Source organism: Salvelinus sp. IW2-2015, linkage group LG15 (genome assembly GCF_002910315.2).
Source record: "Salvelinus sp. IW2-2015 linkage group LG15, ASM291031v2, whole genome shotgun sequence".
Classification (NCBI taxonomy): Eukaryota; Metazoa; Chordata; class Actinopteri; order Salmoniformes; family Salmonidae; genus Salvelinus; species Salvelinus sp. IW2-2015.
This window is the reverse complement of record NC_036855.1, coordinates 41397534-41411047: the sequence shown is the minus strand read 5'-3', so window position 1 is coordinate 41411047 and position 13514 is coordinate 41397534. Positions and strand designations below refer to the sequence as shown.

The following is a 13514-nucleotide window of genomic DNA, read 5'->3' as shown; positions in this document are numbered from 1 at the left end:
AATTAGCCCACACAGCTACAAGGATGCATTTTCATATAGGTTTAGGACATCATGCTATATTTAGGACCCCAACTGATGTGTAAAACAGTCTTAAACCTATCTACTTGGTTTAGATATTAGCATCATGAAACATATAACACAACAAATTAATTGGACTTTTGTGAAAATCCGTTTTTTGGACTTAACTTGCTTACCACTTCTATGTGGTTTCTTCCTTCACAGATGCCACGCAATTATGACCTCTTCCTAAATATTTGGTCACATGATTAATGTTGTGTTTCCTAGAAACAAGGGGTGGCTCAATTAGCCCTTTGGCATTAATTACCCCACTCTCCCCTACAGTAGCATTCTTGGCTTGGCAAAGGTGTTTAATCAAATGAATGTGATGGATGTATTTCAGTTTTTTAAGCAGCACTTTCATGTGACGCAATCCACTCTTTGAAAGCGCCTGTATTGTATTGTGGTTAGGCTACATTCCTGATATTTCCCACATGCTTTTCCCCACAGTATTTCAGATTACTGGCTGGATAAACTGTTGGTCACACCAGGGGTACTCTAATGGTAGCAATGAAAATATACAACAAAACTAGTCATATATATTTCAATAGCAACATAGGAAAGGAGAGGGGGAGTGTTAAGCCTACCTTTCGAAGCATGGCTTCTGACTTATTGACATTGAAGTTCCTGGCTGTGAGGGGAGAGAGAAGAGAGAATAAATGGAGAGAAAGAGAGAGAGAGAGTGAGTGGGTGTGAATACCATGGCGCCATTGGTTATAGATCAGAGCTGATGGTGATTTTGTGTGTGTGTGTATGCTGTTATTTAACATGTAAAGGACATTCTATTTGAGAAACACAGAGCATTTTGGTCCTCCACTACTAACGTTATAAACATGAACAGCAGATAACTAACCACAAGCAAACAAGCAGGAAATGACCCCAAGTCCCCTTTTCATTCATAAGAAGAGTCTTCAGTTTTACATCTGACCGGTGAGACACTGGCTGTGTCCCAAATGGCAGTCTTTTCAGTCAGCCATGTGACTGTGCAATTTTTATTTCATCTCTCTTTATAAATCTGGACATGACTAATTTCTTCCTCACTCCGGGTGTCAGTAAATGAGCAGGGTAGGGCTGGTGGTATCACCATAACAACACACTGTAGCTAGCCTCCATTAGGGATTTTTATGGAGATTAAGAGCAGCCAGTTGCCTGACTGAGAGGCTTTCTTCCACTGTGTGCCAACACCTTACATCAGACTTCCCCTGTATAGTAGCAGCACCGTACAGTACTGACCCAGAAGGGAGAGAGGACACTAAGCAGCTTATCTAATACTCTAATAGCTAAGGTGATTAAGTGGCCAGCTGACAGCAGTGGTCAGTCAGTGGCTCTGTCCCAAAACCCCCCTCCTATTATAGACCAGATTTGCCCTAACGACCAAGGGGTAGCTTGCTACTCAATGTAATAAAGTAATGACTTTTCAAATAAGTTACCTTACAACGTTATGTTGGCTGACAATTTGTTAGTTACACTGTCCTTACGACAATAGAACGAGTCAAAATTCACCCAAGGCTGAAAAACAGCTTAAGAACATTGGCTAAACTGGAACACTAGCGTGAGCCCATAGCATATTAATGGAATCAAACGTTCGCAGGGCCTGTTTTGACTGGAGTGATGCTTAGAATTCCATAAYAAATGTATCCCTTTTTATTTTCCCACTAGTCTGTTCGTCGGACGGAACTGGGAGAAAAAAAACTTGTGTAGAAAGTAAACATCCGTAACCTCGATGCTGTCAACTGTGCTCATGTCTGCGTAATGAAAAAGTAGGGAAAAAATAAAAACTTCTGACTATTTCTGGTCTAGCGATCGATGACAAATGAGCTCGCTGCCCAGACGTACATAATTACAAAGAGGAGATTCTGCTAATTAAAATGGTGCCCGTGTAACAGTTTTGCTTCCGCCCCTCTCCTCGCCCCTACCTGGGCTCGAACCAGGGACCCTCTGCACACATCAACAACAGCCAGCCTTGAAGCATCGTTAGCCATCGCTCCACAAAAGCCACAGCCCTTGCAGAGCAAGGGGAACAACTACTTCAGGGTCTCAGAGCGAGTGACGTCACCGATTGAAACGCTATTAGCGCATACCCCGCTACCTAGCAAATTCATTCAGGCTTGAATTTGATACAACAACTATGATAGCTGAGGTTCATAGATTGGAATGAATATTAGTTCAGAACCTAATGTTTTAGGGTCCATACACAGATCAGCTACACACTGTAGCTAGATACACATCCATAGGCATACAGTTATTTTTATCCTCCACTACACAATAAGCAAATAAATAGTTAGCTATGTTACTTCAGCTGCATTGCAAGGCAAGCTTACACAATTGTACATTCAATTTGCAGTAAATGCTTTAGCTAGCTAGATTCTTTACATCCACTGTTTCACAAGACGACAGCCTGTTTTGCTGGTTTTCTCAGGAGTCCCTAAAACATTAAACACGAATTACAAATTCATTCTCCTAACACTGGCTAATGTTAGCTAGTCAATTAACGTAAATTAACTTCATGACAAAAAAATACGCACAAATGTTTGTCTCTACATTAACTAACATATTCCTATCAATTGTAAWTGTTTTGCTTGACTCGTTATGACGTTATAACAACTTACATTTGGTTCCACCGTAATGTTTTGTCAGCCATCTTTGTTGAAGAACGCCACCAGGCACGGTGGCTCGCGTCAAAATTTGTCATTGAAACCACTCGATATCATTGGTCATATAAAAACCTTGGGACCCAAATGCATAATGAGTGCTCTAACTCCCCCTAGTTGTGGTCTGAGCAATGAAGCCGTGACGCTGGGTACCTCTAAGTTCCACGGTGCAAGGTCACAACTTTTAAAGGAGGAACCACTGTAGGAAATAGGTTGTCATTTGGGATTCAGACAGTCACACCTGCTGAAGAAGAGTGGTCTAGACAGACACATCAATGACCATTACCAACTGAACTGAGATGAAACCCTGACAAAGCAGCAAAGCATATTTTACAATAGGTACAGGGTTATTTACTGCTCATGCATTCTCATTTTGACGCCAAACCCACCACGTGTGCATACGACAACTGCCCCGCCCGCGTACGGCGACTGCACCACCCACAACCGCAGGGCTCTCCAGAGGGTGGTGCGGTCTGCCCAACGCATCACCGGGGGCACACTGCCTGCCCTCCAGGACAACTACAGCACCCGATGTCACAGAAAGCCAAAAAGATCATCAAGGACATCAACCACCCGAGCCATAGCCTGTTCACCACGCTATCATCCAGAAGACGAGGTCAGTACAGATGCATCAAAGCTGAGACTAAGAGACTGAAAAACTGCCTCCATCTCAAGGTCCTCAGGCTGTTAAATAGCCATCACTAGCCGGCTACCACTCGGTTACTCAACCCTGCACCTTAGAGGCTGCTGCCCTATGTACATAGACATAGAATCACTGGTCACGTTAATAATGGAACACTGACCACTTTAATAATGTTTATACTATTTTACTCATTTCACATGTATATACTGTATTCTAGTCAATGCCACTCCGACATTGCTCATCCTAATATTTATATATTTTAAAAATTATATTCCTTACTTTTAGATTTGATCTGTATTGTAGTGAATTGTTAGATACTACTGGAGCTAGAAACACAAGCATTCCGCTACACCTGCAATAACATCTGCTAAATATGTATTTGTGACCAATACAATTTGATTTGATTAGAAAGAGTCCTATTTTCATGTCATCCCAAAAAATGTAAACGCCTTGAGTTGCTAAACGGCACTGGCCCTTGGATTGTAACCGGTGCTTTGGTCAGATGACATGAAAATAGAGCCTTCACTAGTCTTAGGCGCTTGTATATAATAACACCAAGCACACATATACACACATAAAAATCCACAAAGAAATTGTTAATTGGACAGAAAATCTAAATTTTGCAACGGCCATCTTAGTCTCCGGAATTGATAACCTGTGGACAGTCCATACGCACAGGATTCTGTATGGAATGGTCTAAGATCCCTCCCAATGTGTTCTCCAACTCATAAAACATTTTTTTTAAAGGCTCAGTGCCGTTATCCTCACAAAATTAGCTATTGAAAACAAGGATGTCAATCATTTTGACTCCTACCTTTTTGATAAAAAAATAGTATTACTTGTTAAACAAAATCTCTTTCTCTGAGCAATTGTATTAGTATAAAATAATATAATTTCACAAAAAAATGTAGCATACAATTTAGCTCAGTATTTGGAATTATTTCTTTTATACAGTCATTTTTTTGTTCATCTTTATCAAGGGTGTCAATAATTTCGGACCCCACTGTACATGTGTCACATTAATAATAATATTACTTGTATTTTTTTTTTAAACGAGCACCTTATATACTGCATACGCACCAAAACGCTGTTGGTTTGATAAGTGGCATTAAATCACTCATATCGATTAGGGGTGAAAATCAGGTTGTATGCACTGCTAAAACTAACACAACTAAAAAACCACACCGAAATTCTAAATATTGTTACCATCCCTGGTTAGAGGACAACCTACTGAAGACAGTCAGCTACATTTTTGAGTGATGCATTTTGATTTGGGGGTCGCCAAAACGAAAAGAGAAATGCAACACTGATTTGTCAATTACTAATATCGATATTGCGTTGAAATCATTAGAACAAGATGGGTGGAGTCAGTTTGCACATCCTGTTCAAACTAACACTACTGACAAAACACACGGAATCTGGGAATAAAATGTATATCACCGCTTAGAGGACACCTTGTAGAAGACAGCCAGCTACATTTTGGATTGTTGCATTTTGTTTCAAGTGGGTTGCCAACGCGGAAAGGTAAACGCAACACTATTTTGTTAATCACTTATATCGATATCACATTGAAATCAATAGAGAGAGGGCAAACATTTGGGTTGTATGCGCTGTTTAAACTAACACTATTCAAAGGACACACTGAATCTGAGAATCATTTTTTATATCAGTGGTTAGAAGATAATTTGCTGAAGGCAGTGGTCAATTCTTTGGAATCTCAGATGGAGATTCTGGGAGGCTGTTGAAATGGGGAAGGAACAAAGCAGTTGCTTTGTTATTTAACTTCAATGAATCACGACCCGACATAGAATATCAACACTGACTAGGGTTGGCTGTTATTTGAGAGATAGTTTGATTCTCAAATCTGTGTATTGGTGTGAGGCCAGCGACATTTATAGAGACCACCCTGATTTCTACGTGCCATTTGAGTTCGAAAATGACAGGAAGACTTCTAAGTCCTGCAACCCCCAGCATGTATGACAAAATCAGCAGTACAAAACCAAATGTACTGATCTGTTTTAAGCATTTCATCTTGTGTCATCATGCTGACTATAAACTTTTATACTAACATCACCAATCTGAGGTAAAAATGATGTTTAAATCCTCCCAAACCGATATGGTCAAAACATGAGCTTGTGTAATGTAGTGACACATACTGTCCACATCAAGGAAAGTAACGTAATATAAACGTATTAAATATGGCCAAAATAATGATATATTTTAATTTAGGATAATAGTGACAGATTTGTACAATAATCACATATATTTCCCACTAGTTTAACCATTTAAGAGTTTGAAAAAATAGTTATGCACAATTTAACCGGGCGCTCAAGAAAGAGTTCCCATAGTGACTGTACAGCCCTCTCTACATTGAGAGGATGGTTGCCAAAATCAAACATGTCGACTCAGTCTAACCAATTAAACGTCAACTCCGCCTCTCTCAAATTTCAAACAGAAATGGGGTGGGTCAGTACTAGGGCTGCGGCGGTGATGAAATTTTGAATCTAGCATCTCCTGGCTTCCACGCATAGCCTACAAGCCACTGATGCAGACCATTGGATCATCTACATTTTAAAAAGTCTAATAAAATCTATTTAATATAGTCTACACCATCACAATAAATCCATTATTTATTTTAGACAGGTATAAATAAACATGATCTGAAGAAAATGTTGCCTATTTCACTGTAACAAAATAGCATATTCTGAGTTGTCCTTACGCTAGGCCCTGATCTGGCTATGCCATATGGCTGTGGGCTACACTAGTTAATTTAGCAGACAAGATTTGCTCAGAATTCCGTGGCATTATTGTATAGTATTTTATTGTATGAAGAATACAATAAACATAGCTAAATAAAATAGGAAGGATATTTTCTCCAAAGGATTTCAGAGGAAATGCATACACGCGACTATTCTGTGTTAACAAAGAAACCGGTCCTCCTATATGCTTAATTTGTGTTATTTACGCTACATTAGGTGTGACACAAACGTTAGGCTATATGTTTAGATGTGTATTACATTCTAAGGCTGCATAATGCGACTTTGAAAAAAGTTGCATGAAAAACATGAGTTCTGCTTCTTGTGCAGGCTGCACACACTTGATAATATTCTCACCCATTAGACTATTCTTAATTTAATCTGATCTTTAAATATAGTCTATGGGTGAAATTATTTTTTATTTAGAACGGCCCACAAAAAAAAAAACGTTATCCAAAAAAAACGTCCTCCATTCAATTGAATAGTGAATGGAGGTTCCGTGCAGTTACGTTTTTAATATGCAAGCTAGGCAGCACATCCATAAGGCTAGGGAAAGCTTTTCCTAAAGTAAATTGAATTATATTGCCGAAATTATATAGCGTTATTAGCCTACTCCTGTCTATACAAAAATAAATAAAATAATTAAAAATAGGATACTAAAGCATGATTTGGCCACAGAGGATCATTAGCTCATTTTTCAAAAAAATATCGTGGATTGTTTTAAATTGTATTGCCTACAGTCGGAAGGAAAAGCAGCGCTCGCAATTTGGGCAGATTATTGTTGAGTTGTAACTGTCTGTTATTGCTGTAAAGAAAAGACAATGAAAAGACTAATCTGTCTTTAAGTTATCAAAATTCTCAACTTAATTGAGCAAACAACAGTATAGCCTATCTTATTGGCACCGGCAGAGAGCATCTGTAATATCCCCAGTGAGTGCGAACTGCGCAAATTCACTAATTATCATTATCATCGTTTTTTTACAATAATTTTGTCCACCAGTTTAGATGGACGTCATATTCTATGAAATGTGTTTATAAAAGACCACATTTTTCCCATGCAAAGAAAGAAGAAACATATCGGAATTAGCCTAGGCCTCCTCTATGCTATAGTTGCTCAGCTATGCAGTGAACAGTCTTTTTTGCGAACAGTGATTGAGTTATATTTGTAGCCTAAATTATGACTATTCAATCTACTCATCACATTATGAATAGTAGGCAATCTTACACAAGTTTGCAAATGTGATGATGCATGGAATGCTTTCTTATAAAGGTGCATTTTTATGGTGAAAATGTGCCTCCCCAAACTTGAGACTCACGCGCCTTTGTATGCCATGTTGTAAAGTGGATTATTGTGCTTAATTTAAGAATTTAGCAACATMAAGAATTGAGTAAAAAATATAGCAGCACAAGAAAGCTAGGATCCTCTTTTAAATAGTGGCCAGTCAAAACTCTGTATTCACATGCGATTGCGCAATGACACATCTTTCAATGTGCTCTCTAACCGTGTTCCAGGGGTCCTACATTTGGAGTTATTTGGCCACTTTAGTTGTGATACAAACCTRATCAAAACATAGGCCTATGGGCTAGGTTACATGATGTGTGCGACTGACTAGAAAAAGTTGCGCAAAAATACGTATGTGCTGTTTCTTGCCTTACTTCACATGCTGGGCATCATTCACAAGTGATAATACATAATTCACAAGTGATAATATTGTCACCCATCAGACTGTTCTTAATTTAATCTTGTCTTTACATATACTAAATAATATACAGTGCATTTGGAAAGTATTCAGACCCCTTGACTTTTTTCACTTTGTTACATTACAGCCTGATTCAAAAATGGTTAAAATAGTTTTTTTTCCCCCTCATCAATCTACACACACTACCCCATAATGACAAAGCAAAAATAGGTTTATAGAAATGTTGGAATAGTATTAAAAATAAAAAACAGAAATCCATTCAGCCACAAGATCATTAGTGAGGTTGGGCACTGATGTTGGGCGATTAGGCCTGGCTCGCAGTCAGCGTTCCTATACATCCCAAAGGTGTTCGATGGGGTTGAGGTCAGGGCACTGTGCAGGCCAGTCAAGTTGTTCCACACCAATCTCGACAAACCACTTCTGTATGGACCTTGCTTTGCGCACAAAGGCATTGTCATACTGAAACAGGAAAGGGCCTTCCCCAAACTGTTGCCACAAAGTTGGAAGCACAGAATAATCTAGAATGTCATTGTATGCTGTAGTGTTAAGATTTCCCCTCGCTGGAACGAACAGGCCTAGCCCAAACCATGAAAAAGCCCCAGACCATTATTCCTCCTCCACCAAACGTTACAGTTAGCACTATGCATTGGGGCAGGTAGCGTTCTCCTGACATCCTCCAAACCCAGATTCGTCCATCGGACTGCCAGATGGTGAAGCGTGATTCATCACTCCAGAGAACGCGTTTCCACTGCTCCAGAGTCCAATGGCGGCGAGCTTTACCCCACTCCAGCCGCCGCGCATGGTGATCTTAGGCTTGTGTGCGGCTGCACGGCCATGAAAACACATTTCATGAAGCTCCCGACGAACAGTTCTTGTGCTGACATTGCTTCCAGAGGCAGTTTGGAACTGAGTGTTGTGTGTTGTGTGAGTGTTGCAACTGAGGACAGATGATTTTTACGCACTACGCGCTTCAGCACTCAGCGGTCCCGTTCTGTGAGCTTGTGTGGCCTACCACTTCGCAGCTGAGCTATTGTTGCTCCTAGACGTTTCCACTTCAAAATAACAGCACTTACAGTTGAACAGGGAAGCTCTAGCAGAGCAGAAATTTGACGGACTGACTTGTTGGAAAGATGGAATCCTATGACGGTGCAACATTGAAAGTCACTGAGCTCTTCAGTAAGGCCATGCTACTACCAATGTTTGTCTATGGAGATTGAATGGCTGTGTGCTCGATTTTAAACACCTGTCAGCAACGGGTGTGACTGAAAAAGCCAAATCCACAAATTTGAAGGTGTATTGAATGTTCCCTCCAATTTTTTGAGACACTGAGCAAATTTTTGGTCTTGTGAGTGAAAACTTGAACATTGTGAGAATTTTGTGCACAGTGAACGCTGAGGCTGTACCCTTACAGTTTTAGACAGTAGCCAATATATATATATATATTTGTACTTTTAGCCATGTTTCTCCCCAATTTCGTGTCTCATCGCTGAAACTCCCTTATGTACTCGGGAGAGGTGAAGACCGAGAGCCATGCGTCCTCCGAAACATGACCCTGTCAAGCTACACTGCTTCTGACACACTGCTTGCTTAACCCGGAAGCCAGCCGCACCAATGTGTCGGAGGGAACACCATCCAGCTGGCGACCGAAGTSAGCTTGCAGGCGCCGGCCCGCCACAAGGAGTCATTAGAGCGCGATGGGACAAGGAAATCCCAGCCGGTGAAACCCTCCCTTAACCCGGACGATGCTGGGCCAATTGTACGCCGCCTCATGGGTCTCCCGGTCACGGCCGGCTGTGACACCGCCTGGGATCGAACCCGGGGTTGTAGTGACACCTCAAGCACTGCAGTGCATTAGACCGCTGAACCACTCAGAAGGCCCTTATTGTTGCTATTTGAGCATAATGTAGGCCTACCAACAAAACCAATTAAGCAAATCCCATAACATTTTCACATGGAAATAGGTATTAATTTCTATGATATAGCCTACAGTAGACTATACTGTATGTGGTGTTCAATGCAGGCCTACATTGCATTTAAAAAAATGTTTTTACATTATGATGGGCTTGACATTAAATAATGATTTACTTGTTCTGTAACTTGGTCTGTAACACCATGGGCAAAATAGGTGACTGTAAATTGTAGCAGGAACTCCCCATTGTTGACCTATACCTATCTATAACTGGGCTAATAACTCGCTAACTAGCAAAGAATATCAACAAATGCACTCTGATTGTCACGTTCCTGACCTGTTTTTCCTTTTTCTTGTATTTATTTAGTTGGTCAGGGCGTGAGTTGGGGTGGGTTGTCCATGTGTTATTTTTCTATGTCGGGTTGTTTGTGTTCGGCCGGGTATGATTCTCAATCAGAGGCAGCTGTAAATCGTTGTCCCTGATTGAGAATCATACTTAGGCAGCCGGGGTTCACGTGTGTGTTTGTGGGTGGTTGTATCTCGTGCCTGTATTCGTGCCACACGGGACTGTTTGTCGGTTCGTTTCTCTTTTGTCTTTTTGTTTCGTGAGTGTTCCGTTTATTTTGTTAATAAATAATCATGGACACAAACCACTCCGCATATTGGTCTGATCCTTCTCGCCTCTCCTCCTCGTCCGAGGAGGAGGATTACGACGACCGTTACACTGATCTGATCTGAAAAGCGCAGTCACTCGTGGGTGAGACCGCTCATGTGGGTGAAAGACAGCTCATGTGGGTGAAAGAACACTCTTGGGCTTCCTCTGCCAATAGAATTCTATTCCACTGCGGTATGGCTCTGCCTACAACAAAATCACAGACTCAATCTAATTTGTTTTGGTTTGTTGCATTGGCTGATATCATGTTGATTCGATCACAGAAAAAACATTGATCTATATAGTGCAAACAAATGGGGAGAACACAGTGAAGTTCAATCTCTTCTTCTGAACGGCAGTCCTGGAACATTGGTGTCCACATACTTTTGTATATATAGTCTAGCTAGTTCGTTAGCTAAGCTAGTCATTGTAGCTAGCCAGTAACTCTTCCAGTATGTGTTGACATCATTTCAAAGGATTTGTTTTTGGACTGAAGCTGTAAAGATCAGTAAGAAATTGCACTTCTGTAGCCAAATATCTTATTCATAAATATGTTTGGTTTATAAGCATTAAATTACCTGATATGATGGTGCATTGATCAGTTATACAGTTTAAAGACGTTATTTTTGTGTTTTTGCCCAAAGTCGACCATTAAGACCAATACATTTCTATGCAGTGAGTGCAGCTCTGATTATTAGACTAGATCTTTATGGTCTGCCAGGGATCAACACATAGTAACAAGCTCTTTCTAATTACAAATGGAATAGGAATAGTTATAGATGAAAACCTGACAGACACAGACCATCAGTGGAAGGGCTAAGTGTATGTTAAGCTGCCATAACTAATAACAGATGCATGAGTCACTGTTTTACAGGTTTAATGCAATTAGCCCTAGATTAGTCCTAGATTATAAGGATTCAGAGAGCCTACGTGAGTCCAATCTATTCCAATGTAGAACAAGGCATTCTTTACAACGCCTGCCTCTCACTCGCTGTGTTACTACAACCTGTCACTCCACTAATCAACTCTAGACCACAGACCTCTCTCTTTCTCTCTGGCCCTGTAACTGTCACTTGCAACCGTGTGAAGAGTTTTAACGAAAGCTCTAACACTGTTCATGTCCAAGTTAACCAGCTATTAGCCAAGTATTCAAAAGTTATTACAGTTATATACCAGTTATAAAGATAGCCCTCTCTCTCAAACCTTACAAACACCTTCCACCCCAACCGCACACAACTGAAAGCATTTACTGTAGCTACGCAGGTGTTGTATTCTCATGGTCAGTAACCGTTCCAAAACCAGTTGGTAACTTCTCTATTTGCAAAACCATTGAGTTTTAACTGTTGAAGCTGAAATATCTGTTGCTGTGTATCCATCAAAGATGATAATCACCGTCTTCAGAAGCCTATCTATCCAAGCTAGACTGGACTGGAGAGTCTGACCCTACCCAAGCATGGTCTTAATGGCCTTGCAGCTCTCCTACCAGAACAGATAATTCCAGTTCCAAGCCCACCGTGGTGAAGCAACAGGCGGGTAATTAGTCTGCCTTACCTCTGAGCCAGCGCAACAGGAAGTGGTCATGCTGAGCAGGAAGTAGTGGAAGAACATCCTGAATCCTCTCTCGAAACTGCACAAGGATAAAACCGGGTGGCAGAGAGAGACAGAGCGAGAGGGGCAGCGAGAGCAAGAGAAAGAAAGAGAGCGAGAGGGCCAAAAGGGGTATAGGTGTATTAGTGATGATGGGTTTAGTGGTAAACATGGAAGCAAGCATGTGAAATGAATTGTTATAAGCCACATGAAAGCTTCAGACTTCTGTGTGGAAGTTCATCTCTTAAAACAAAGCACATTGGTCACAGTAAATTCAATAAGAGTTTTTCCACTCACATCTCAGATAGTTATATATTTTAGGAAATTAAACTAAAATCATACACTAGAACCAAACCTTTCAAGGGAGATACATATACTAAATTCTATACAGTAAATTGCAATTACATAAATAATGAATTATTAATAACATGATAATTCATATAATAATAGGTCTAGGGTAGATTTTTTTTACCCAGTTAGGTGATTAAAATGATGGAACCACCTATCAACATTACTGACCCGTATTATCGAGAAACCTCAGAAGGAAAAGCTTGATAAAATACATAAATAGGTTACAGCGTATTGTAGCCATGACATGTTTCTACATATAATCATATCTCGTAACGTACATTGCAGCCAACACTGTCTGTATGCGTGTGGTGGAAAAAGATAGGAAGGTTCAAAGTTCCAAAAGCATCATGACTGTCAGATCGTCAGGTCAAACATAAATAAATGCGACACAGATACAGAAATGTACAGTACAGCAATTCACCTCCTCCAATGCCTCAGCCTGCTTCGGACTTAGGTCACCAACCCTGCCACTCATCACGTCTGTCAAAGCAAAACAAGATACAATGGCAGTTTTTATTCCGTTAATGGAAGTTGAAGACCCGAAGAGAATGCCACGCACTTTTCTGCCCTCGTCGCTGGACTGATCCCACTGTGTGAAGCTGCTCTACGAGGGCGCTGTTATCTTCTTCATCCCTGTCAGTCAAGTCGTAAAAAGCAATGACCGTATCAAAGACAGTACACTATGGAGATAGGCTAAAACTGCTTCTTCAGTATAAATCCCAGAGCACACTTGTAGACGACGTGATGGCGACGTTGGCTCACTAAACTCATATGTAGAAACAGGCCATGTCAACAACGGTCGTCTCGTGCCGAACTACGCATGTGCAGGCCGTCAAATCAACGGCACTCCGTCGATATAACGTTGTTTTTGACGAAAATGAAAACGTTTCAGTTTTTCACTTTCACGAGCTTGGAGTACTAACATGCTCAACTACTTAAGACGTCGGATCTAATCTAGGTTGTATCTTTAGATTTTGAGAAAATTAACATCTAAGGAAGAATATTTAATTTATATKATTGACTTCTCAAACCCCAGACTGGTCTGTTTGGCCTGTTTCTCAACCGTTCCCGGAAGTCTTGCGAAGTTGCGTCTCTGGGTTTAGAAACTCWAAAAATGTAAACACGAGAGGACACGCCCATTTAAAGGGCCAGTATCCCAACCTGATCCAGCGTTCACATTTTGCAGTGGGTTAATTCAAAAATAATGT

At 40.6% G+C, this 13514-nt stretch overlaps 1 protein-coding gene across 4 annotated transcripts in view; it reads right to left on the bottom strand.

The window, feature by feature from the left end:
- The window catches only part of LOC111974599 (SEC14-like protein 2), a 52854-nt gene extending 39438 nt beyond the window's left edge, over positions 1 to 13416 (bottom strand). The window contains exons 1-4 of one of the 4 annotated variants that reach the window (XM_024002454.2): positions 12866 to 13416; positions 12728 to 12786; positions 11920 to 11995; positions 645 to 688 (exon numbers count right to left, since the gene is read on the bottom strand). In XM_024002454.2, the coding sequence (XP_023858222.1) occupies positions 645 to 688; positions 11920 to 11995; positions 12728 to 12781 (174 nt within the window). In that variant the 5' untranslated portion in view covers positions 12782 to 12786; positions 12866 to 13416. Of the gene's footprint in view, positions 1 to 644; positions 689 to 11919; positions 11996 to 12727 lie in introns of all 4 variants that reach the window. The other 3 variants (XM_024002456.2, XM_024002459.2, XM_070447149.1) reach the window with 3 other exon arrangements.
- Positions 13417 to 13514: the final 98 nt, after the last annotated feature.